The 26916-nt window shown below is 36.8% G+C and overlaps 1 protein-coding gene across 1 annotated transcript in view; it reads right to left on the bottom strand.

Annotated features, from left to right (window-relative positions):
- The window catches only part of Pde3b (phosphodiesterase 3B), a 153024-nt gene that overhangs the window by 27842 nt on the left and 98266 nt on the right, over positions 1-26916 (bottom strand). Inside the window, exons 2-7 of the mRNA XM_031387966.1 lie at positions 25103-25153; positions 21894-22142; positions 19322-19461; positions 9324-9430; positions 8065-8275; positions 7449-7522 (exon numbers count right to left, since the gene is read on the bottom strand). Coding sequence (XP_031243826.1) covers positions 7449-7522; positions 8065-8275; positions 9324-9430; positions 19322-19461; positions 21894-22142; positions 25103-25153 — 832 coding nt within the window. The remainder of the gene's footprint in view (positions 1-7448; positions 7523-8064; positions 8276-9323; positions 9431-19321; positions 19462-21893; positions 22143-25102; positions 25154-26916) is intronic.

Below are 26916 nucleotides of genomic sequence, written 5' to 3'. Positions count from 1 at the left end.
TTTGTTTGTGTGTGTGTGTGTGTGTGTGTGTGTGTGTGTGTGTGTGTATGTGTATGCGTGCATCTCACTTTATAACGTGGGCTGACCTAGAACTGTAAATATGTAGCTCAAGCTGGGCCTTGAACTCACAGCAAGCCTCATGTTTCACTCTCCCAAGTGCTGGAGTTACAGACATGAGCTAGTATGCTGGCTCTTTTGAGCTCTTGAGTGTCCTCACTAAGCAGGGCACAGTGTCCCATGCCTATAATCCTAGCTACCAAGGAAGCTGATTACTAAGTAGAAGCCAACATGGGCAACTTAGAGAGCTACTATCTTATTAAAATGGAAAAAAGATAATAAAATGTACTTACTGAAGTTAAACTTCAGAAGTAGGTTCAAAACCTGATGTTTGTACTTAAACTCAGTGGCAAGATTCTCTTCATTATAAAATGTTGATAGTAACTAAACCAACTTACCAGATCTTAAACATAAAATGTGATTTAAAGATTTAACCAATCCTATACCTAACATACTAAATTACAGAAAACATTAATTTAAGGTTAGAAAGTATTATTGTTTATAAAATACTATTTTCCAAATAAAACATACTCATTTTATAAACTAAAACTTTGAATACAGTAGTGCCTCTCTATCTGAAGCCTCACTTTCCAGTTTCAGATACCCATGGTCAACCGCCATCCAAAATGCTGCATGAAAAAGTTTATAAAACTTTGTGGACATCAAAACAGGGTGCTGACACCTCCTTGTCCTCTCCAGCCCAGCCAGCACCAGAACCACTTCTTCATCCAGTGTATCCAAGCTAGACGGCTCCCACCTCTTTGATAGCCAGTACCCATCTCAGTCATCAAGTCAACTCTGTTGACCTGCAGTGCTGACAAGAGTACTGTAACTTCTTTCACTTGGTAATGCATACAGGAAAGGGGACTATAATATTCAAATAGTCTTGGTAAATAAGGGCAATCGTTACAGTAATACTCTAAACAAGTAGTTTGTTTCAAATTGTTGCATTTTTTAGTGTAAAACCCTATTGCTGAAAACACCACAAAGCACAGAAGGTGCTACGCAGGCTGCTGGAGGAGAAAAGGTGTCCCAGCTAACTATGAATTCTACAAACTGAAACAGCTACCCACCAGGCAAGATGTGCCATACGAGTGGTATGACTTAAAGAGGACAAGTAATCATTTTCTGGTTGCATGTGAAACCCCTTCCATGAGAAGGATTTCAAGCCCTATACTGCAAACCTGATCAAAGTTCTGTGACTTGGGAGGCCACAGGCCCTAGGGGAAAACTTAACTACTGTCGAAGGGCTAAACTGACATTACATTAAACTGCCTTCTAAATACCTATATTTATACTCAGACAAAAGCTACTCTCAGACTTAATCAAGAAACTTCTCTTTACAGTGAATGACAATGAATACAAAGACTATTTGATAATCAAAGTAATGAGGAAAACGGGAACTTTGAGTACTTAGCCCTAAACAGAGGAGTTCATGGGGCCTACTTCCCCAGTTGGTTTGTATGTCTGGCCCTTTAAAGGATCCCTAGCTGCTAGTCAACTGAACCTTTAAAAGAATTGCTTGATTCTATGGCCAGTGCCTGCTGCCTCTTGGACTCCTTGGGAGGATATAAAAAGCCAGCTGAGGCTGAAAGAAGAGTAGTGGTGTCCAGAGGCAGAGGAGTAGGGATAGAGAAGACAGTTGGTGCAGAAAGAAGATTGAGTCAGGCTAGAGAAGGAAGATACTGGTGCAGAAGAGATTGAGCAGAGAGAAAATGGGAGCCAGCAAGACCTGAGCTGAGCCAGAGAAGGTATTGTTAGCAGACAGTTGGAAGTGAATTGGGTTAGCAGAGTGAGAAGACAGCTGCTAACAGTTGAGCCAGGAGAAGGTGAGCTGAGCAGATAGGATAACAGTTGTTTCCAGTGTAGAGCTGGGAAAACTGGGAGAAGGGACTGTTTAAGCAGACTGTCGGAAAACCGAGGAGGAATGATTGGGAGAAAGCTTCGAAGGGACTGAGCTGAAAAGTGGGAGAGGGGCCAGCCATGTAATTAAGAGAACTAGTTACTGTTTGTAAGAAAAGGAGACACTAAAAGAAACATTTAAGGAAACAACACGTATTTTACATCTCTCAGCTAACCTGTTGCCTCTAAAAGACAAGGGGTACGAAGGGATATCTTCAGATGTCTGCCTACTAGTTACCCCACTAGGTTCCACTAGAAAACTCCCTACTCATGGTTAAACGCAGACACCTACTTAGACTCAGTGGGTCACAAAACACAGACATAACCGGGAAGGGATCTATGTGGAGGGACAACAGGGATGAGAGGTAGATAAACAGGTATGGGGTTAGAGTAATCTTATTATGTACGTGTATGGAACTGACAAAGGAAAAATCTAATTTAAAAATCATTGACATTTAATGTGTATTATATGAACTTTTTTTAGTGATTTAAACAACTGAAAATTCTGACTGTTTTCTTGGCAGGAGTGCCTGGGCTGGATTTTAAGACAGATGCCTGATGGCCTTCCCATAGGCTTCAAATTTATTGGTTATATTCTGAAAGAGAAGGAAATGGGAACTTCCAGTCTACAATGTCACTTCATTCATTCATATTCTCTTTGAGAAGTCATGAGACTTCTTGAGAGTCCATGGTATTGGTAAATAAGCTCTCATAAGGGAGGAGTTATTATAATGCACTTTAGAAGTGTGTGGGATAGTGTTGTAGTCCTCTTTGGAGAAGAAATTGCTGTGTCTGTAACTGAACCTATAATAACCAACAATTGGAAACAACCTAGATGTCCCACAATAGAAGAATGGGTAAAGAAAATGCGGTACATTTACACAATGGAGTATTATTCAGCCATTTTTTTAAAAAAAAAAAAAGAAAGAAATCATGAAATTTTGGAGGTAAATGGATGAGCTAGAAAAAAAAAATCAGTCTAAGTGAGGTATTCTAGACCCAGAAAGACAAAAATGGTATATATTCACTTATATGTGAGTATTAGCTGTTATGTTTTGATAACTAAGCTATAACCCATAGAATCACAAAGGTTCTATGTAAAGGACTAAGAGTACAGATAGCTCTCATTAGAAAAGGAAAATCGAATAGTTATGGGTGGATGGGAGTTAGAATGAACAGGTAGGGAGCAGGTGGGAGAAGTGGTGTAGGGAGGTAGGAGGAGGGAGGGAATATGAGGAGAGACAGCTAAGATTAAGGGCCATTTAGAGGTAGTATGGAAACCAAATACAGTAGAAGCTTACTACAATATATACATATATGAAGATGATCTAAATGAAATTGCCAAATAATGGGGAAGACAAAGTCCCAATTTGCCATTTCTTGTCACCAAATGAAGCTTCCAATGCTGGGATTGCATTGCATCTAATTGAGTTGTTGGCCAAAGGGGTCTCATGGGAATCCCCAAACAACCCAGGCCAAGACTATATATTTGCTCTCTACAAATTGACAGCAACGTCCTATTGCTGAAGACAACACCTACACAACTCACTGAACATGAAGAAGTCAAGCCAGTGCCTTCAGAGAGCTTTTACCCCTATGGGCTACAGTCTTTGGTACCGGAAAGTTCTTTGTGTGCTACCAAAAGAGAACTATAAAAACCAATGCAGCCACAAACCTTCGAATGGACAATGGTGTTCTGTCTGAAAGGTATGCTACAGTGATAGTGCTACAGAGCTGTGGGAATAACCAACCAATATCTGATTTGACTTAAGGCCCACTCCACATATGGAACCCATACCTGACACTGCTGGGGGAATCAAGAACCCAGGCAATTAGGGTAAAATAAAACATACTGTTCTTTTAAAATTGTAGCAATAAATTGACTCCTAATTACATTCTGCTATATACATAGATTAACGACTCGCTCAACCAGCATCAGAGAAGCTTCTCCCTTCAACAGAAGGGAACAAATACAGAGACTCACAGCCACACACTATGGAAAGAGGGAGAAGTTTTGAAACACTCAGCCCTAAATGGATGTCTCCATCAAATCCCTGTCCTCAAGGTTCAGGGAATCCCATGGAAGAGAAGGCAGAAAGAGTGTATGAGCTAGAAGGACTGAACAAAACAAGACCATCTAAATCAACATGATCAAAGCTCACGTGAACTCACAGAGACTGAGGCACCATGCATAGAACCTGCATGGTTCTGCACCAGGCACACTGGGGCCTCTGTGTATATACTATGGATTCCAGTTTAATGTTTTCATGAGACTTCTGAGTGTTTTAAGAAGTGGATCTCTGATTCTTGTGTCTTGTTTTCAGCTTGTCTCCTGTTTGTCTTGTCCAACTCTGATGTGTTGGTTTTTGTCTTTATCATATTATCTCTTAGAAGACATCTTTTATAATGACAGACAGAAAGGGAGTGAATTCAGATAGGAGGGAATGTAGGAAGGAACTGGGAGTAGTAGAGGGAGGGGAACCATAATCAGGTTATATATTATTTGAGATTTTAAAATATATTTTTAATAAAAGGGAAAATAATTTTTAAGAATTTCAACTTAGATAAAATTGAAAGTCCTCTAATCTCAAAAAAACATTTAAAAATAGCATGAAATATTTAGCCATTTGAAGTTCAAGGTAGAAGAAATGTTTTTGACTGAGTTTCTAGAACATAAACCATGTACTGTGCTCTGGTGAGAAACAGAAATTACTCTATAAGTTGAATATAAAGTTCATAAACATCTGAAGCCTGCTAATTGCAAATGCCATAATAGACAGGAATTTTAAAAAATCAGCTTAGTAACACTTTACATGATTGCTGCCTACCCTGATCACATGTACTCAACTAAGAATCTCCCCTCAAAGACCAATCATTCCATAGAACTATGAAAGGTAGTAAAAAATTATTTTCCTAAAAGCTGTATTAATTTTAATTACATGCCATTAAAGGCCACCATGTTCGATGAGAACACTATAGCAGAATATCTCATATTGGTGGCTTATAAACAACAGTTCATTTCTCAAATGCAGAGGTGAGAGGATCAGTGCAGTGGTATTCTGGTAAATTTCTCAAGTATCAGAAGGCCAATTTCTCATACAGTTGGAAAAAAAGCTACAAAGTTCTAGTGAGCTCCCTTTAAAGGAAATAATCTCACCTTCACCATCTGATTCCCTCCCAAAGGCCCCAACACATTCAAGTTAGCACTTGAATTTTGGGTGAATAAAAGAAAATTTAGCTTGTACTCTAAGTGTACAAATAAATATTTTTAGTAAATCGAAGGTTACACAACTATCGTGTTAATCTACTTTTAGAACATTCTCATCATCTACACAACATCCCTCATGCATGTTTGTTGTTAATCTCTACCATCCTTTTAGATCTCAACTGTTCTGACATTGTATAAATTTACCCTTTGAGAATTTCCTGTAGTTGTAATATAATATTTATTATGTGAATATTATATATGTATAAAATATAAGTATTTTAAGCTTGGCTTCTTTCTCTTAAAACAATATTATTTATGTTGTTAGAGCATATATCAAAAGTTCATTACTGTAACTGCTAAACACAATTTACAGATGTCATATACCTACAGAGTTATCAACTCACAAGCTGGAGTCTGTACTGCTCCCACGCCTGCACTATGATGACTAAGGATGCACTGTGTGTTTTTTCCTGGTATACTCTGGACTCATGTAAATCTACATGTACCTTTGTAGAAACTGTCAAATGCTTTTGTACAGGGTCCAAACTCCCCTGCTCCCCTCCGCTAGTGACTCTCTCTTTGACTTTAGCTGTTCTACTTAGAATACTGGTGTGATCTCAGTGTAGTAGTAACTGCATCTCCCTAACAGTGTCAGCCATCTTTTTATATCTAATTATCTAGTTAGCTCTTTTGCCAAATGTCTTTCACTAAAATACTACCACCCTCTCCTTCTATTCCTCCTCTTCTTCTTCGTGTTTTACTTATTTTATGTTAAACACAGGTTTTACTATGTACCAAGGCTAACCTCAAATTCATGATCTCCTTGGTCCCTTTTCCTGCATTCATACTACAAGTACTTTTCTCCATTTTTATCTCATAGTCTGACATATTACTATTAAATTTTTAAAGTTCTTTATACTACCTGGATACAATTTCTATTTAGACAAATAATTTGCAAACATCTCCTGTTACTCTTGATTTGTCCTTTCATTTCCTTATTAGTACCTCTGAATAATAACCCCCTTTATTTCCTTTTTTGCTTCCTTCTTTCGGTATCAGTGAGTACTGAACTAGGACCTTATTGGTGGTGGTAGGTAAGAGCTCTACCACTGAGCTATATCCTCCACCCTCTTTTTACTTTTAAATTTTAAGGCAGAGGGCTAGAGAGATGGTTCAGCAGTTAACAGTTCTGGCTGATCTTCCAAAGTAACTAGGTTCAATTTCTAGCACCCAAATGGTGGCTATGTTGGTTAGTTATCTGTAACAAAAATTCCAGGGAGACTAATGCCTTCTTCTGGCTTCCATAGACAATGAATGTACACAGTGCATATACATACATTCAGGCAACACATATACACATAAATAAATTTTTAAACGTTGGAAGTTTCAAACAGGTCTCATTAATTTGCAGAGGATGGCCTAGAATTTATTCTGTAACCAGGCTGGCCTTCACCCTGTAGCCCAAGCAGGCTGTGTACTTGTCTCCTAAGTAGCTATCAAACAAAGCCAGCCCTAACAGGTTTAGCTAAGCTTTAAATTGCTAAAGCTAAATTTGTTTGATTTTTTCTTATCAAAAGTAGTAAAATTTATATTTAAAAATGATTTTTCCCAATTTTTTCTCTCTCTCTCCCTCTTTAAATACAATGTAAGAAGTTTAGGAATGTAGCTCAGTGGCAGAGTCCTTGTCAAGTATTCACAGGGCTCTCAGTTCAAACCTCAGCAACATAAAAAATAAGTTAAATATAATAAAAAATTAAAAATAATATTAACTATCTCTTTCCCATTATGGATGTTAGCAGTGGATATATCTTTTATCAAGTTAAGGAACTACCTAGCTTTTACAAGTTTGGTTTTGGCTACAAACAAAATTGTTATTGCTTCTTTTCTCTCCTGAGACTATCATGTGATTTTATTTCCTTCTGTATTTGAAGCATATTATTTATTAATCTTTAAATACCCCATGATTCCTGCATTTTGGAATATCATGTGACCACAGGGGACATTTTTACATTTATAAATTCAGTATACTCATACTTTGTTAAAAATATTTCTGCCTATGTACATAAAAAATATCAGTCTGTTGCCTGTTCTTGTGATGACTCTATGTGGTATTCACGTAACACAAGTCAAATGAGTAAGCTGTAAGGCTGTATTGCCTCTGTTTTGGGAAGCATGTGTGTGAAAAATTAGTCAGTCTTCTTTTAAACAACCTTATCAGGTGTAAATTATATAAACAAACAAATAAATATGTTTTTAAAACCTATAACTGATGCAATCTCACCTGATTTTTCACTGTGGTGGTCTGTACCATCAGGTTCACATGTTGAAACAAATTTGAGTATTTGGTGTCCACAGCTTATAAAATAAAACAGATAAATATATAGATGATAAATGAAGTTCTGTTTTATTTTACTTAAACATAACTGGGAAATCTGCCTGAATTTTAAATGAGATCTCAACTGTAACATATCCTAAGACACTAATCTGTGCATAAACCTGAATGATATTATCTAGGAAACTTCTGTGTCCTTAAAGAAAATAAACATGCTTTTGAAAGTCAACAGTGGGATCTAAGTTAAAAACCTGTATTTCTATCAAAAATAAAATAAGAAGACCAAATCAACAAGGGACTGCAAAGTAACCACTAATTATTAAATAATTCTATTTACTGAAATGATATGAGGAATAAAATACCATTGTATTTCACTTCATATAGAGATTATTTATCTGGAAACTAATAGCACTAAACTAAGAAAACCTTTATTTAAAACTACTATATATATCAAGAGGATACAGTTTTAATCCATCCTCAACTTAAAATACAGAATCAGAAAACTGCTAATACTTTTAAGAGAACTTGTATTCTAAAACAGAAACAAGGTGGCTATAGTACTTACCTGCTACACAGATTGCTGTCAGAGTTCCTAAGGTACTGATGGAAATCTGCTGCATTTGATACACTGCCCAGTGATCTATGTAAAATAATATTCGGCTTAGTAAGAAAATCAGTGGTATCAGGAAATCCTATGGGTGATCGATTAGTTAGAGAGCCAGAAGACACTGGTACATGACTTGAAGAATTCAGAAGACTGAGGCTGGGCAAAGCACCTAAAAATTAAAAGAGATGATATATAAATAAGTACAGATTTATGAGTATGCATTCACTGTATGTGTTTTGAGTTCTTATGAAGAGCATTTGCCTCCTAAAATTTCAATTAAATAATAAGTTTGTATCTATGCTGGGCTTTAATGCAATCTAAGAATTTAAGCACCCGGTGTATTTGTCATGATCACTAGTAAGTAATTAGTAGTTATCAGCCTATGGCATAAAAACACATACAAGGTAAATACTGAGTTCCTTTAAATGTCTGGCTGCACAGCAGAAATTTTTTGAGTTCACAATTGGTCTTGATCTTTTATATTTTATGAAAGGTTTGTGATTGCAAGAAAAAAGAAAAATAGATCAGCTATCTTTTATATTCTATTAAAAAAAAGCTTGAATGTCCACATGACAAAAAATTACTGAAAATTTTTCTAAATTCATAATATTCAATGTTGAAAAACTAAAGTTCTTAACAACATTAAGCAAACTGAGAAAATTATACTAGCACAGTGATGCGCCCTTTTAAAAGAAACATCAACGAGTTTCCAGCTCATTCAGCAAACACTGAAGAGGCTACTTTATGCTAAAAAAGTAGCATAAAGTATATGTTGAATTTCACTATATTCATAGCAGTTTTATTTATAATAGCAAGAAGATGGAATGGATACAGAAAATGTGCTACATTTACACAATGGAGTACTCAGCTATTAAAAACAATAACTTCATAAAATTCACAGGCAAATGGATGGATCTTGAAAATATCATCCTGAGGTAACCCAGTCACAAAAGAACACACATGGTATATACTTACTGATAAGTGGACATTAGCCAAAACTAAAAGAAAAAAAGAAAAAGAAAACGAAAAAGCTTGAAATACCCATGATACAACTCACAGACCTTATGAAACACAAGAAGGAAGACCATGACAAGTGCGGATGCTACAGTCGTACTCAAAAGATGGAAGAAAATAATCTTGGAAAGTAGAGGGAGAGAGGAATGTGGGAGGGAGAGAGGGATCTGGGATATTATTTGTAAAACAGGATAATTTCTTACCAGCTCGTCTCAGACCTGCATGGTGCGTCAGCGACACAGATGATGACCTCTGCTTTGGAATTGTTGAAAGATTTGAACTAAAAGGCCCATTTAGGTGGCATCCATGACTAAAAAAATGAAAAAGTAAAAATTTTTAGATCATAAAAATTTCTTTTTTTCCTTATTTCCTCTTCGAAAATCAATTAGCAAATTAGTACTTCTGCACTTCAACAGAGGACTTCTGCCTCAGACTTAGAGGAGACCCAGTAAAAGCTTTTCTATTAAAAGTGCAAAACATGTTGGAGCATCTTCTGGGTGGGTATACGCCCAGGAGTGGTATAGCTGGGTCCTCTGGTAGTACTATGTCCAATTTCCGGAGGAACTGTCAAACTGTTTTCCAGAGTGGTTGTACTAGCTTGCAATTCCACCAGCAGTGAAGGAGTGTTCCTCTTTCTCCACAACCTCTCCAGCATCTGCTGTCACCTGAGATTTTATCCTAGCCATTCTGACTGGTGTGAGGTGGTGTTTTGATTTGCATTTCCCTGATGATTAAGGATGTTCAATACTTCTTTAGGTGCTTCTCAGGCATCCAAAAGTCAATAGTTGAGAATTCTTTGTTTAGTTCTATACCCCATTTTTAATAGGGTTATTTGGTTCTCTGGAGTCTAACTTCTTGAGTTCTTTGTATACATTGGATATTAGCCCTCTATCAGATATAGAATTGGTAAAGATCTTTTCCCAATTTGTTGGTTGCCGCTTTGTCCTATTGACAGTGTCTTTTGCCTTACAGAAGATTTGCAACTTTATGAGGTCCCATTTGTCGATTCTTGATCTTAGAACGTGAGCTATTGGTACCCTGTTCAAGAAAATTTCTCTTGTGCCAATGTGCTCAAAGCTCTTCCCCACTTTCTTTTCTATTAGTTTCAGTGTATCTGGTTTGATGTGGAGGTCCTTGATCCACTTGGACTTGAGTTTTGTACAAGGAGATAGAATTGGATCAATTTGCCTTCTTCTACATGCTAACCGCCAGTTGAGCCAGCACCATTTGTTGAAAATGCTGTCTTTTTTCCACTGGATGGTTTTAGCTCCTTTGTCAAAGATCAAGTGGCCATAGGTTTGTGGGTTCATTTCTGGGTCTTTAATTCTATTCCATTGATCTACTTGCCTGTCACTGTATCAATACCATGCTATGGAACAGAGACTAAAGGAAGGACACTTCAGAGACTGCTCCACCTGGGAATCCTTCCCATATTCAATCATCAAATCTAGACACTTGTGGATGCCAGCAAGTGCTGGATGACAGGAGCCTGATATAGCTGTCTCCTGAGAGGTTCTAATAGTACCCAACTAATACAAAAGTAGAGGCTCACAACCATCCATTGGACTGAGTACAGGGTCCCCAATGAAGGAGCTAGAGAAAGGACCCAAGGAGCTGAAGGGTTTGCAGCCCCTTAGGACAAACAACAATATGAAGTAACTAGTACCCTCAGAGCTCCTGGGGACTAAAACTCCAACCAAAGAGTACAAATGGGGGGACTCATGGCTCCAGCAGCATATGTATAGCAGAGGATGGCCAAGTCGGTCATCAATGGGAGGAGAGGCCCTTGGCCCTGTGAAGGTTCTATGCCCCAGTGTAGGAGAATGCCAGGGCCAGTAAGCAGGAGGGGACCGGATGGTGAGCAGGGGGAGGGAGGAAGGGAACAGGAGATTGTTTTAGTTTTTGTTTCTTTTCTTTTCTTTTTTTTTTTCTTTTTGGAGGGGAACCTAGGAAAGGAAATATTGTAAATAAAGAAAACATCTAATAAGAAATGAGTATTATTAAAAATAAAATAAAGTAAAAGTGCAAAACAATAAATACGTCTGACTTTTCTATTCATAATGTTCCTGATGCAATTTCTCAATGCTGCTACAGTAGCCAAGAAGCCTGTGAATACTCCTTATGATGTACAAACACGATGGAGCAGGTTCTCACAAACACCATAGATCAGGTTCAGCCCAGCAGGTGCAGTTTAGTCGTCACCCTGAAGGTAAGTGATCACCTGGAAAGCTTCTTGAAACAGCCCCTGCTTCCATCCCCGCGGTTTCCAATTTGGGAGTCTTGGATAGGCCAGCTCAATATGGTTTTCTAATGAGGTTTCAGATGATACAGGTTTGCTGATCCCAGGTCCTCACTGAGAACCACTGGCCTAAAATAAAGCTATTCTTATTTTCTGTTCCCCTTTCTCAAAGACAGTATCATTAACCTAGTCGTTTTATAGAATGGAAACATTTACTATAGGTTCTCAGGCTTTCACTAACAAACTAAATACGTATAATGTACTACCCATATTTAAGCACAGTACACCATAAAATACATAATATCTGTTGGAAAGTATATGAAACACATGGGTGTTACATCTTCTTTTCTTTATATATTTACTTACCTACTTTCTTCTATAGGTTGTCTCCAGATGTGACCTTAAACATATACTGACTGCCATTCTTGGAAGTCCCTTATTTAGCAGGCACTTTTCTAAATAGTTTCAAGTATGCCAAACTCATCACAGCAGCTGAGCAGGCCTTAGGTCTACATTCTCTGTCTACTTGCTTTCAATTTTTATTGATACAGGCTCTGTTCTCGGTAAGCTTCTCCCAGCTCCATCCATCCTTCCTGCTTTCTAACTCCATTTATTCAATGATGAGCTACTTTTAACCTCAGAGGTATTTATTCATATTTCTATTATAATGTTCCCATATTGTTCATAATTTTAATGCTTAAAAATTTTTTGGAATGTTTATGTGGTATGAGTGCATGTGTGTATGCATGTTCATTTGTGTGGGCACATATATGTGTTCACAGGAAGGTGTACTTGTATATGTATAAGCATGTGTGAGGAGGCTTGTGGCTGACACATGGAATCGTCAGATTGCTCTCAACCTCAGTTACTCTTACCATTGAGCCCAAAGCTTGCTGATAGGGGTAGTCTAGCTAATCAGTTGATCTCAGGATACCTTTTCTCTGCCTTCTGAGTGCTAAGATTATAAACAAACCTCCAACCCAGCATTTATATAGGTGCTAGGAATCTAAACTCAGAACCTCACACTTGTATAGCAAGCAGTTCTTTCTAGTCCCTAGTCTCACTGATTTGTGAGTTCGTTTTGAGTCTGTGACTTTTTTATATCCACATTCACTGTAAATATAGCACAGTGATTGATAAAGCTGTTCAAAGGATGGGGGGGCAAACAAAACTCTTTAGGTTTTTACTCTACAACATATGGTAGATCTTGTCTACTGTGAAATTTTGAGTGAGTACTTTTTTCTTTACAGCATTAACATTGAAATTCAACATGTACGCCAGACTATATAGGACATTTTTAACCAGCCATCTGTCTTTAAAGATCTATTCTAGTATAATCACAAACCCTGCACTGTAACTGAAAGACTTCAGTGAGAACTTATGAAAGTGAGAAGTTTCATAAACTGGGAAGGGGAGTTAGGGAAATCCACAAGCTGAACAGATTACTTCTTACTGAACAAAGCTGCTTTTCTCAGAAGGTGAGAATATTTGCTGATCATTAGATTATTTGTTAGACAGCTTCAAGAAATCTAAAGTTGAGATCCACAGCCCTCTCTGCACCTTTCCCGAAAGTGGAGATCCTGTCTCCAGGGTGTCCGATGACCCCAGGACTCAGGACGTACAACTGATCCACAGCCATGTGCTCCCGGGTTTTACCAGAGGAGAGCTGATTTCGCCGAAGTGCTGACACAGGCTTACAGACCCAAAGGAAATGCCCAAAAACACTTGGAAGCTTAACAACACTCTCTACTCAATGATAACTTGCTCAAAGAAGAAATAATGAAAGAAATTAAAGACTTTCTAGAGTTTAGTGAAAATGAAGCTATAACATACCCAAACTTATGGGACACAATGAAAGCAGTTCTAAGAGGAAAACTCATAGCCTTAAGTGCCTCCAAAAAGAAACTGGAGCACGCATACACCAGCAATTTGACAGCACACCAGAAGCGCTAGAACAAAAAGAAGCAAATTCACCCAAGAGAAGTCAAAGGAAGGAAATAATCAAACTCAGAGCTGAAATCAACAAAATACAAACAAAAAGAACTATACAAAGAATCAACCAAACCAGGAGCTGGTTCTTTGAAAAAAATCAACAAAATAGATAAACCCTTAGCCAGACTAACTAGAGGGCACAGAGACAGTATCCTAATTAACAAGATCAGAAATGAAAAGGGAGACATAACAACAGACACTGAGGAAATCTAAAACATCATGAGATCCTACTACAAAAGCCTATACTCAGTAAAACTGGAAAACCCGGATGAAATGGACAAGTTTCTAGACAGATACCAGGTACCAAAGTTAAATCAAGATCAGATCAACGATCTAAACTGTCCCATATCTGCTAAGGAAATAGAAACAGTCATTAATAGTCTCCCAGCCAAAAAAAGCCCAGGACCAGATGGGTTTAGTGCAGAGTTTTATCAAACCTTCAAAAAAGACCTAATATCAATACTCCTCAAACTATTCCACAAAATAGAAACAGAAAGTACTCTACCCAATTCATTCTATGAAGCCACAATTACTCTTATACCTAAACCACACAAAGACCTAACGAAGAAAGAAAACTTCAGACCAATTTCCCTTATGAATATCAATGCAAACATACTCAATAAAATTCTTACAAACCAAATCAAAGAACACATCAAAACAATCATCCACCATGATCAACTGGGCTTCATCCCAGGGATGCAGGGATGGTTCAATATACAGAAATCCATCAGCATAATTCACTATATAAACAAACTCAAAGAAAAAAACCATATGATCATCTCATTAGATGCTGAGAAAGCATTTGACAAAATCCAACATCCCTTCATGATAAAAGTCTTGGAAAGATCAGGAATTCAAGGCCCATACTTAAACATAGTAAAAGCAATATACATAAAACCAGTAGCCAACATCAAACTAAATGGAGAGAAACTTGAAGCAATCCCACTAAAATCAGGAACTAGACAAGGCTGCCCACTCTCTCCCTACCTATTCAATATTGTACTTGAAGTCCTAGCCATAGCAATTAGACAAAAAAAGGAGATCAAAGAGATACGAGTTGGAAAGGAAGAAATCAAATTATCACTATTTGCTGATGATATGATAGTATACTTCAGTGACCCTAAAAATTCCACCAGAGAGCTCCTAAACCTGATAAACAACTTCAGCAAAGTAGCTGGATATAAAATTAACTCAAGTAAATCAGAGGCCTTCCTCTACACAAAGGATAAACAGGAGGAGAAAAAAATTAGGGAAATAACACCCTTCACAATAGTTACAAATAATGTAAAATACCTTAGTGTGTATACTCTAACTAAGCAAGTAAAAAATCTGTTTGACAAGAACTTCAAGTCTCTGAAGAAGGAAATTGAAGATCTCAGAAGATGGAAAGATCTCCCATGCTCGTGGATCAGCAGGATTAATATAGTAAAAATGGCCATCTTACCGAAGGCAATCTACAGATTGAATGCAATCCCTATCAAAATTCCAACTCAATTTTTCACAGACTTAGAAAGAGCAATTTGCAAATTCATCTGGAACAACAAAAATCCCAGGATAGCCAAAACTATTCTCAACAATAAAGGAACCTGTGGTGGAATCAGAATCCTGGAACTTAAGCTGTATACAGGGCAATTGTGATAAAAACTGCCTGGTACTGGTTCAGTGACAGGCAGGTAGATCAATGGAACAGAATTGATAAATGGGACCTCATAAAGTTGCAAAGCTTATGTAAGGCAAAAGACACTGTCAATAGGACAAAACTGCAACCAAGAAATTGGTAAAAGATCTTTACCAATCTTATACCTGATAGAGGGCTAATATCCAATGTATACAAAGAACTGAAGAAGTTAGACTCCACAGAACCAAATAACCCTATTAAAAAATGGGGTACAGAGCTAAACAAAGAATTCTCAACTACTGAATATTGAATGGCTGAGAAGCACCTAAAGAAATTTCAATATCCTTAGTCATCAGGGAAATGCAAATCAAAACAACCCTGAGATTCCACCTCACATCAGTCAGATTGGCTAAGAGAAAAAAACCTCAGGTGACAGCAGATGCTGGAGAGGTTGTGGAGAAAGAGGAACATTACTTCATTGCTGGTGGAATGGCAAGCTGGTACAACCACTCTGGAAATCAGTTTGGCATTTCCTCTGGAAATCGGACATAGGTCTACTGGAGGACCCAGCTATACCACTCCTGGGCATATACCCAGAAGATGTTCCAACATGTAGTAAGGACACATGCTCCACCATGTTCATAGCAGCTTTATTTATAATAGCCAGAAACTGGAAACAACGCAGATGTCCCTCAACAGAGGAATGGATACAGAAATTGTGGTACATCTACACAATGGAGTACTACTCAGCTATTAAAAACAATGAATTTATGAAATTCGTAGGGAAATGGATGGATCTGGAGAATATCATCCTGAGTGAGGTAACCCGATCAGAAAAGAACACACATGGTATGCACTCTCTGATAAGTGGTTATTAGCCCAGAAGTTCAGAATACAGGAAGAACAACCCACCCAAGAAACTCAAGAAGTAGGAAGACCAAAATGTAGACATTTCATTCCTTCTTAAAAGGGGGAACCAAATACCCACAGAAGGAGTTGCAGAGAATAACTATGGAGCAGAGACTGAAGGAAGGACAAGACAGCCTGATATAGCTCTCTCCTGAGAGGCTCTGATAGTACTTGACTAATACAGAAGTAGAGGCTCACAGCCATCCATTGAACTGAGTACAGGGTCCCCAATAAAGGAGTTAGAGAAAGGACCAATGGAGCTGAGGGGTTTGCAGCCCCTTAGAATGAACAACAATATGAACTAACTAGTACCCTCAGAGCTCCCAGGGACTCAACCACCAACCAAGGAGTACACATGGTGGGACTGATTGTTCTGGCAGCATGTGTATAGTAGAGGATTGCAAAGTCAATCATCAATGGTAGGAGAGGCCCTTGGCCCTGTGATGGTTCTGTGCTCCAGTGTAGGGGAATGCCAGGGCCAATAAGTAGGAGAATGTGGGGTGGCAGGCATGGGGAGGGAGGAAGCAACAGGGCTTTGTTCTTGTTTGTTTTTTTGGGTTTTTTGGGTCTGGTTATTTTTTTGAGGGGAAACTGGGAAAGGAGAAATCATTTGGCATGTAAATAAAGAAAATATCTAATTAAAATAAGGCTTGTATTAATTGACATCATTTATTGTATGTCTATATGATGGTCACATGACTTTTAAAATTAAATTGTCTAATAGTTATTAAAATTCAATGATTTAGTCATACTAGATACAGTCCAAATGGTCAATATCCACATGTAGCTAAAGGCCACAACTTAGAGAATGCTATTTGAAAACTATTTGTCTCTGCATTAACTTATTTTGTATAGCATGGATCCAGAGACTTGTATTACAAAAGAGTGGTAGTTGTTGCTGTTTTACAAATTCTTGACTGTCTCAGTTATGGTTTCTATTGCTGTGACTAAATGCTGTGCCCAAAAGTGACTTAGAGAGGAAAAGATTTGTTTATATCAGCTTATAACTCTCAGGTTACACTCCATCACTGATGGAACTCAAGGCAGGAGCCTGGAGGCGGAGGCCATGGAGGAGTGGAGCTGGATGCTTGCCCTGCAGGGTTTGCTCAGCGTGCCTTATAGTCCCCAGGACCCAATCAGCCCAGGGATGGCATTGTTCACAGTGACCTGGGCCCTCACACTTTTATCAGTAGTCAAGAACATGTCCCACCAGCTTTGCCTAAAGTGCCTGATGGAACTGAGGTTCCTCTTCCAAGATGACCCTAGCTTGTGTCAAATTTATATAAAAGTAGCCAACACACTATCCTGTCCCAACTATGTATAAAGAACATTTGGAAATTTATTATGAAGAAACCCCACCTTCTGTATACTAGAAAAATTATATCTAGCATTTAAGGTAAATTAAATATATATATTTAAAGGAGATATATCATAAACCAATTACTTTTTTAGCCAAATTTCTAAATCTTAAAAATATGAGTCTGTCTGAATATGTTAGCTGAATCAATAGAATCTGTACACATCATGAACAGTTCTAAGTCAAAGATGAACAATTATCTAGATTGTACTTTTATCATAATTATCTGAGGCAGCACTTAAGATAAAAATGAATTGAATTTAATGTGTCAAACATTTTTAATTGAAAATATATTGCCAGATTGCAAATGTAAAAACTAAAATTTAAACCCAACTAGGTATTTCCAACATAATGATTCCTTCCTATGGCAAAGAAACCCAAGTCTGCAGCTCACTTCCACTTTTCTATTTTCACTGGCCTGTATCACACTTTCCCTTAAAAAAAAAAAAACTATCATGTTTATATTCAAGACAAAATTTTTAAGGCTTCTTATTCTTCTGTACTACAAATTATTCATACTTCACACTACTGTTCTATAAAGTTTTATGAAGAAGGAATTAGTGTGATCAAACACAACAAAATTCAAGTTAACAAACCATAAAAGAATGTAGAAATTATAATTATCTGAGAATATTTCACATATAAATCCTAACATAAAGTTTAACATATGAACAGCTATGCACCAATCCTGCCATCTACTGTTCAAATGTGTAATTTTACACAGCTCAAACTAAACAAAGTTTAGCTTGACACCTGCTCGGTAGTAAGATAGTGTGGCCTAACATGGAATTTCCATTCATTGCAATTCTACTAACCCAGATAAATGACTGAAAAGAAGTTTCTACCCATCTTTCATGGCTTTCAAAATAAGAATTGAATCTTCTGTTATTGGGGAAATGGTATTTATTAATATTCATAAAATTTTAGTTCCTGTATTTTCCCAGCCTCACAGTTAAATTAACTGTGATTTCTGATTTAGCAGTGTTTCATTTCAAGCCAGTTCTCAAGGGATTATAGAATATGTGTGTAGTAACAGGATTTGGAACATTTTTGCTACCTTAAACTATCAACTATAATAAGTCTGGAGAATATGATCTGTCTTTTCCAAGTCAGTAACTGGCATACCACACAATGGATAGATGCCCCACCATAACAGTAGAAAGTGTGCCTAGCATGTGGGAGTGCTCTAGGTTGGAGCCTCTGCAGAAGAGATCAGAAAGGTCCAGGAATACGGTATGCTAAATTGATTTTAGTTGCCCTAGGCCAGTGTTTCTCAATCTGTGAGTCACAACCCTCAGAGATCAACTAAGACCACCAGAAAACAGACTTTTCACACTATGATTCATAACAGTAGCAAAATTATAGTTATGAAGTAGCAACAAAAATGGTATAGTTGGGGGGATCAATCAAAACATGAGAAACTGCATTAAAGGGTCACAGCATTAGGAAGGCTTAGAACTATTGAGACTGAAGCATCTCATGGATATGGTTCTTAAAGGCTCCAACATCCTTTTTTACCCAGCCAACCTAAGCTTTAATAAATTGCTACCTTCTTTTTAGTAATTTCTTGATTATAACTATTATTGATAAGGGAGGCTACACAGGTTCAACAAAATTAAGAGGTAACTCAATTCTGTCTGTTCCTACCCTGCATCTGAAAACCCACATCAAGACAGAAACGTAGTACTCCTGTTCCAAAGAAAACTCCAACCATTTCTCCAATTCTCTGGAATAATACTTTCAGCAATACTTCCCTCGTGTTAAACTTGCCCTTCAAGCTATCCATAGTGCTACTCGCTCTTTAGAAGCCTGCATTCACCCCTAGAGTAATATTTCTCTGCCTTATAGTTAACTTCCAACACTTTATCTCACTCCATTTTTTTTACTGACAGATACAAGAACTAAAATACTAGCTAGAGGTCTCAATATAGTCTCTACATTTGGAGCCTTCTCAGACTTTACCACGTTTAAGTATTACTACCTACGTTATCCTAAAAATACTGCAACTACCTTGATTTTAAAACTACTTCAAACGTTGTCCAAAAGGGGGGATGGTTTACATTGAAAAGGTACTCAAGAGTTTTACCTTGAAACACTGAGTTCTTGGTAAGACCTCTTGCCACTGCTGCGATCCCACCTTGAATAGTGCTCATTAGTCAGCAACGCTGATGCTCCTGAGCTCCTCCTCAGCTGTGGAGTTGGGAAACTGGTTCTGCTACTCAATCCCTGTCAAATAATTTCAAAATAGCTAAATTATCATCCTTTAATATTTTACATATAATGGCACATCAAAAATCAATATAATATGTACAGGTAAAATAAAATTTCACTCTGAAACTCTTCCAACTTTCTACTTCCACTTCCAATTTCCACGTTTGATACTATTGATAAGGTAGGCTACACAGGTTCAACAAAATTAAGAGGTAACCCAAATCTGTCTGTTCCTACCCTGCTTCTGCATTATTTATTCTTAATCAAAAGCTCCTGAACTCTTATGACAAACTACATTTTTTAATTTTTACATTTTATTCATAGTTTCAAGAGTGAAAAAAATCAGAGCTTAAAAAATGGTTGTGGAAGACTGGCACTAAAAATCCACTTCAGAGTACAAGTTAAGGCCCAGGTAGCCGTCACTTTTTATATGTTTAGCAAAAGGTAAATAAGTACATGATAGCTAATGTGGAAAAGCACCAGGTTCTTAGTTGCCTTTAAAATTAAGTCCAGAGCATCTTACATGTTATCTTACTGTAATTTTTTGAGTAAATTCTCAATTGATCTAAACATTCAGTTAAAGAGAATAGTTTTCTTAAACTATTATAAATAAATGTGACCATGATATGCATCTAACAATGTCTATTTTATACACTTCCCCCACTAGAGACACTACAACAATATCAGAAAGCTAAATACTGTATTTATGTTTTCACAAGAACACCAATTTTATAGAAATTTGTGGTAAGTTAGATGTACTATAACCCTGGCTTATTTTGACTTAGGTTTAAATAATCTCTCTTAGTTTGTAAGATATTTTTTAAAAGAAAGGGGGGGGGTTCTACTGAATTATCTGTCCCTGTTGCCTGCTTTTGGATCCGCCTGTAGGGCCCTTTATGTGGGAAAATGTGCTTAGTCCTGCTGGGACATGATGCACTAGGCACCCTGGGGAGGAGTAGTAGGGAGAGGGACTAGTCAGGGTGGGACTGGAAGGAGGAGGGCTTTGATCAGGATATAAAGTGAATAAATAAATTAATGAAAAAAAGAATCATTTGTCTTTATCTCCTTTCCTTTTACTAATTTTTTTTTCACAAATTCTGAGACTCTTTATTTTTAGTTTCTTTTTTAAAGTTTTGGAGTAAGGTCTTAGAATGTAACCCAGCCCTCAGTTTCCACCTCCCCAGTACTGCAGTTACAGGAAGATGCCACTACACCCTGCTAATCATCACAACTTTCAAGAATTAATCTCTTTAAAAATCACTACCTTAGACTAATAAATGCCAGTGGGAAATGAAAAAGAAAAGCATATTGGGTGAAAAGTCAAGAATAGCTTAAGAATTATTTCCTTAATTACTATCATCCCTTTTGGGTGCTTGTAATTATGTCGTGTACTAAAAAGTGACATGAATCAATACCATTGTGAAATGAACTCTAGTGAATATGGGCACAATTTGCTAAGCTTTTTAAAATAGAAGCATCAATTAACTATCTATGACTCAGATGATCAATAGTTGTAAACTCTGTAACTGTCCTTGCTTAATTTTTCAACATTTATAAACCCTAATATTGAGACCTGACAAAATCAAATTAACTCAAAAATTCCATATTTTCCTTTTCTAGGTTCTGTATAATCTAGTACAATTTTTAAAAATATAAGCTTTTTGAACTTTATCTTTTCTTGGTTAGTTCTAAACTGAACTACAATAATCCCTAAAATATTTTTAGCTTTAAAGCTTTATGACTTTAAATATTGGAGAAGTGTTACAATTTAACAATAGATAACAGCACAATAAACAAGCATAATATGTACCAAGTTAATATATCCTATATATATATATATATATATATATATATATATATATATATTAATTTCTAAAGTAAATCTTATTTTTAAGTACCAATACAAAATTAATTCCATATCTAATTATGGAAATACCAGTGTTCCCTGAGCTATAAAAATGCCAGGAAGTAAAGAGAGTCATGGTTTTAAATCTGTAAAAATCATTAAGTAATAATAATATATTATTATAATGGCCATTTGTTCATGGTTCGACCAATGTAATTCCTGGACTCTTCATTTATGATCTCTTTTATATAAGCCTAGACTTAAGTTCCTTGCTGCTTTCTACTTCTTACTATAATGATATCAAATAGTTCTTAGCATATAAATTGCAACTGCTAAATATAACAGTAATACTTAAAATAAAAATTGCTAGAAGCATTATATAAGGCCCTGGGTTCAATCCTCAGCCCTGGGAAGAAATTACTGAAAAGTGAGTTCAGAATTTCTTTCATTTATAAATGTCTGTAAAGCTTCAGCAGCGTGATATAAAAGAAGCCGATCCCTGGAAAAGAAATGCTACATTATATAACATTTCAAGGAATGTTTTAATGAAAATGAATCATTAAATGAGATAAATAAGGCTGGATGATTACTGTATTTTAACCTTGTGAAGTTTTCGATCTCCTTTCTCTACTGGATCTTCTACTTCAGAGCAGGGATAAAATCCAGGAAATGGTGTAAAAGAATTAATCTTTGGCCTACAGGAACCTGAGAAAGCACCCATCAAGCTACTGATACTCCGCAGAGAAGAAATGACTTGTGGAGGAAGGCTTGGGTCAATCAGCAGGTCTGACACCATATTGCGAGCTTCATTTAGCACTGAAAGATCAATTCCATTTCCACCTCCAGAGTTCTAAAAAACAAAACAAAAAAGGAAAAATATGTATTTGTAACACAGAGAGTTTAACACTAAAAGAGTCTGATTTAAAGCAGCTACAGGTCAAGTCATCTTCTATAGGCGTCAGGCCTTAGACTAAGATACCGCACAGCATGTGTACTTCATTGTGACTTTCCAGAGGGCAATGTTCTATTGTTGCCTTGCCAGTCAAGAGGGGCTGGAGGAGAAAGCACTTCTGCCACTTCCTTGCCTTCATGTCTACCTTCTGCCTTAACTATGAGTCTTTGCCCTTTCATGCTCTCAATACTTGGCTGTGTTGTGTTGCCTTGAATGTATGCTGTAGTATTTAATTCAGTCTTTCTAGCTTTAGGCCAGAGTTGGTCTGATGTCAACTAGTCTCTCTACTGAAGTAATTTGAGAGTAATACTGCTACCCACAGAAAACTGGTTGCAATACTATCCTCCTACATGTCAGAACTAAATAAAGATGTGAGCTCATGTTATGTAATTTCAATAAAAGTAAGTATTAAGCATCTCTGAAATTATTATAAAAGAATGATCAGAGATGACCTAAGAGAGACTGGGAATGTTAACTCTTCAGTATGAGAAAATACATCAGGTTGTACATTTATGAGCAGAGTACTTTTAGAGATGAATGCTATACTTTGGTAAGGGCAGAGATGATTAATATCGTACACAAGCTTGCCAGACAAGCCCACTGTTCTGGCCTTACTACTTACTGATCTTTGATTTTGCCAGTAATTTAGATTTTCTTTTAACTAGAAACTGGGATCTTTGTGAATATGGATGATAACAAAGTCCATTACAGTAGTTAATCAAAGAGGTATCCCATTTCAAGTCAGATGTGGCCTACTCTTTGATTTTATCTGACTACTGTAGTAGCATAATTTTGCTTACCAAGGTCCAGAGGGCACTTTCATCCTAGGGGTACTGTGGCTACTGCACATACTGTTTAAAAATAAAATTTAGTCTCTAGGAGCCCCCAAAGGTCCAGGTTAGGTGACTCTGTTGGTCTTCCTATGGAGTCCCTGATCTTTTCAGGTCTCTCAATCCTTCCCTCAACTCTTCCATAAGACTCCGCAAGCTCCATCTAATGTTTTGCTGTGGGTCTCTGCAATCTCTTTCCATTGGCGGCTGAGTGGAGTCGCTGAGGACAGTTATGATAGACTTCTGTTTGCAAGCACAGCATGGGACAAGGGAGCATGGGCTGGACCTAGGCCCCCTGCAGATATGTAACAGATGTGCAGCTTGGTCTTCATGCTGGTCCCCCAACAACAGTAGCAGGAGCTGTCCCTGAATCTGTTTTCTGCCTGCCTGTGGATCCTGTCCCCCTAATTGGGATTCCTTATCTGGCTTCAGTGGAAGAGGACAAGCCTAATACCTTAATGACTTATGTGACAGAGGGGGGGGCAGTGGAGGTGTAGCCTGTGAGATGAGGAGGGAAGAATGAGAGAGGATCTGAGTGAGGGGGTACTGGGAGAGGGGCTGATATTAGGATGTAAATTAATTAATTAATTAAATAGTTAATTAATTTAAAAAAGTAGAAGTACAACTATCATGGGAATAAATGAAACTATTGGAAGGGAGAGGGGAGGGTTATGGCAAGGGAAATATGCCCCACATACAACTATCATGGGAATAAAGGGAACTACTGGAAAGGAGAAGGGAAGATTATAGGAAGGGAAATATGCCCAACATATAGTATTACACAGCATGATATAAACACATAAACATCTCACTAAAGAAAATTAATCAATAAATATTTGTGTCATAAAAAAACAAAAACTCAGAAGTTAGAGTGATGACTCAGCATTTAAAAGCACTTGCTGCTCTTCCAAAGGACCTAGCTTCATTTCCCAGCACTCACATGGTGGCTCTCAACTGTCTGTAACTCCAGACATCCTCTGCTTGTCTTTGAAACATGCACGTGGTACACAGGCATACATATAGCCATAACACACAAAATAATAAACTAAAAACACTTAAGTACAAAATAAAAATCATCCATTCTAAGGAGCATTCTTTTTTTTTAAAGTTGTTGAGACAACTAGTAAAATAAAGGTGAGGATGATTCAAATTCCTATAACAAATAAATACTAAAGGTCTCTCTCACTGTGAAAAAAAACATGTTTCAAAATGCCATATGGAATACAATTTTATAGAGTAGACTATACATGCGAACATTTGTGATTTTAAAAGATCTACCAAAATAAAAACTTAGCAGTGTGTATAAAACACAATAGCATGTATTTCCAAGTTATTTTCTCTTTCTCCTCATACTCCTATTTTTACTTTCTGATATAGAATGCTTAAGTGATAAAAATGAACTTAATATATATATTATTCCATTTCCATTAGACATACATATATAAAGTGTGAAAATAAGAAACAGTTACTAGAAGTCAGGACAGGGATTCTCACTAGGGATCCAGTGGGTGAGGCTCTGAGGCCAAAGCAATAATCGCTGCTTTCACATGGGTACTAGTTAAATGGGATGTTAGCTGTGAAAATCTACTTTTCTGTACATATGTTAAAAATCAGTATGAAGTATTTTTCAGAAATGAAATTAGAGCATCTTGTTTCCCTAATAAAATGTTTTACAAGTTGATTTAGTGTTTTGTATATGGCCTAAAATCTGTTCCTTTGTACATCAGTGTCTCACACCAAAAAACAAACAAAAACAAAAAACAAAAATAAATTAAAAAACAACTCATCCTTATTAAAAAGATGTTAGTTATTTTTGATCCATGATTATATTAGAAGTACTTTTAAAACAACTACATTTTAAATTTTCTTTTTCTTTTATATTTAATAAACTTTTACAAATCTACTTCTATGAAGATTCTGGCTAACTTAGCTCAAATAAAGAGCATTTTATTATACAGAAATCCTGTGAGAGTAGCTTTACCTAAAGGATGGGTGACTTCAACAGACATCAGAATCATTCACACTCACCTGGTAATGAGGTTTACACCACTGCTTCAAGTCCCAGTCCCAGAGAATCATCTGTAAAAGAGCACTGGGTTACAAGCCATGAACAAAACACATGCAGAGGCAAGCTGCGCCCTCTCCACTGATGACACCTACAACAGCTTACATCTCAGAAAGGGAACGGAGAGATGAGAATAAAAATAATCTCTTTACAGATAATTTCATTAATTTATATACTCTATAACTGAACAATCTGAAGACTAAACCATTTTCAGAACAAAAGCACCACAGTAACTTATATTAACCTTCAAATATTTATTATTTGGCTGGAAAGATGGCTCAGAGTGTTAAGAGCACTCACTGCTCTCACATATCGACCCAGGATGAAATCCTAGCACACTCATCAGGGTAGCTCACAACTGCCTGTAACTCCAATCCTAGGAGACCAAGTGCCTACCTAGTTCTGGACTCCATAGGCATTGCATATACATGGCACACATACAGACAAACACATACACATAAGTAAATTTAAAATTTTAAATATAAAAATAGCATAAAAAGGAAAAACAGATCCAAAAGCATGTAACTGAAAATGTAAGAAAAATGAGCTAAAAGCAGACAGCTAACACCCACCCCGAAGTGTCATCAGAGTCCTAAGCTAGAGTCTGTGTGTGGAGCTGTTCCCTCCGAGGGACAAACCTTCAGAACTTCTTGTGCCCTAGGTTAAACTACATTGAAGGAAATGGTCTACAAGAATCAAAGTATACTCCTTTCAATACACAAAACAGTAATGGCTACTTTTGTTTCTTTCAAGAGTACTGGTGTAACTATCAGCTCAGCCTTGCTTTCTCTGTTTCTTTCTAGAAGGCTTCCTGCCTGTCGGGCTTGTCTAATGCAGCAGTCACCTTATTCAATAAGATGGTTAATTTGAAGTGACTGACCTATCACGGCCATGACAATCTATTTCTATGAATTGTTTTGGGTTAATGAGTAAGTTTCTCCTTTTAGCTTAATGAATTCCTTATAACTGCCATTTTCTATAAGGCTTGAACTCTAATACTGAATAGGCATTTAAATTTGTTTTAACTCCTAAAATGTTCTTCATATTTCACTACTTACATTGTTTCTTATCCTTGGGCTTATACCTTTTGGTTTCAGAAATCTATTTAAGACTTGTTTTAATTACTGATTCATGTTATATATCACTAAGGCCACATTCTGCAGACATGAGAAGGGAGCTATATTTCTTGGTCTAATCCTCCTTAAAAGGTCTTTTTTTGTATAATTTAATTTTTTTTTAATTTAAAATATACTTCTCCCATATATGTCCCCTACCTCTCATTCAAACTCATGGTCTCTTTTTTCTTGTTACATGTGTATGTATACAGGTATATGTGGTAAGGGTTAGTTCTGAGAATCCCCTTTTTTTCTTTGTTTTTTTAAACAAGTCTCCAGCAGGCTATGTATGAAACCTACAGTGGCCAATTTTTTTTTTTAAACTTTTATTGCATGATTTCAATTTATCTGAATTTGTTAACATTTAAGAACATATGTTAAGTAAATAGAATTAAATCACATTCTTGTTTCCCTTTTGTACCCCCACTCCTCCCAGAGACCCCCCCTTCAATACTTAACAATATCTTTTTGTGTCATGTTCTTTAAAATTTATAAAACATTATAACAATAAAAATGAGTATTATAAAAGATATAAAACAACAATCAATTTAAGTCTTATGTAGATGCTCGTCTACAGCAATAGGGAAAATATATTTTTTCCCAATATAAATTTTAAATAACTCCAAACATATTAACTGTATACTTCAAAATAATACATCACT

This window comes from Mastomys coucha, unplaced genomic scaffold (genome assembly GCF_008632895.1).
Source record: "Mastomys coucha isolate ucsf_1 unplaced genomic scaffold, UCSF_Mcou_1 pScaffold21, whole genome shotgun sequence".
In the NCBI taxonomy this organism is placed as follows: Eukaryota; Metazoa; Chordata; class Mammalia; order Rodentia; family Muridae; genus Mastomys; species Mastomys coucha.
The sequence above is the reverse complement of the archived record's forward strand: the minus strand, read 5'-3'. Positions and strand labels throughout refer to the sequence as shown.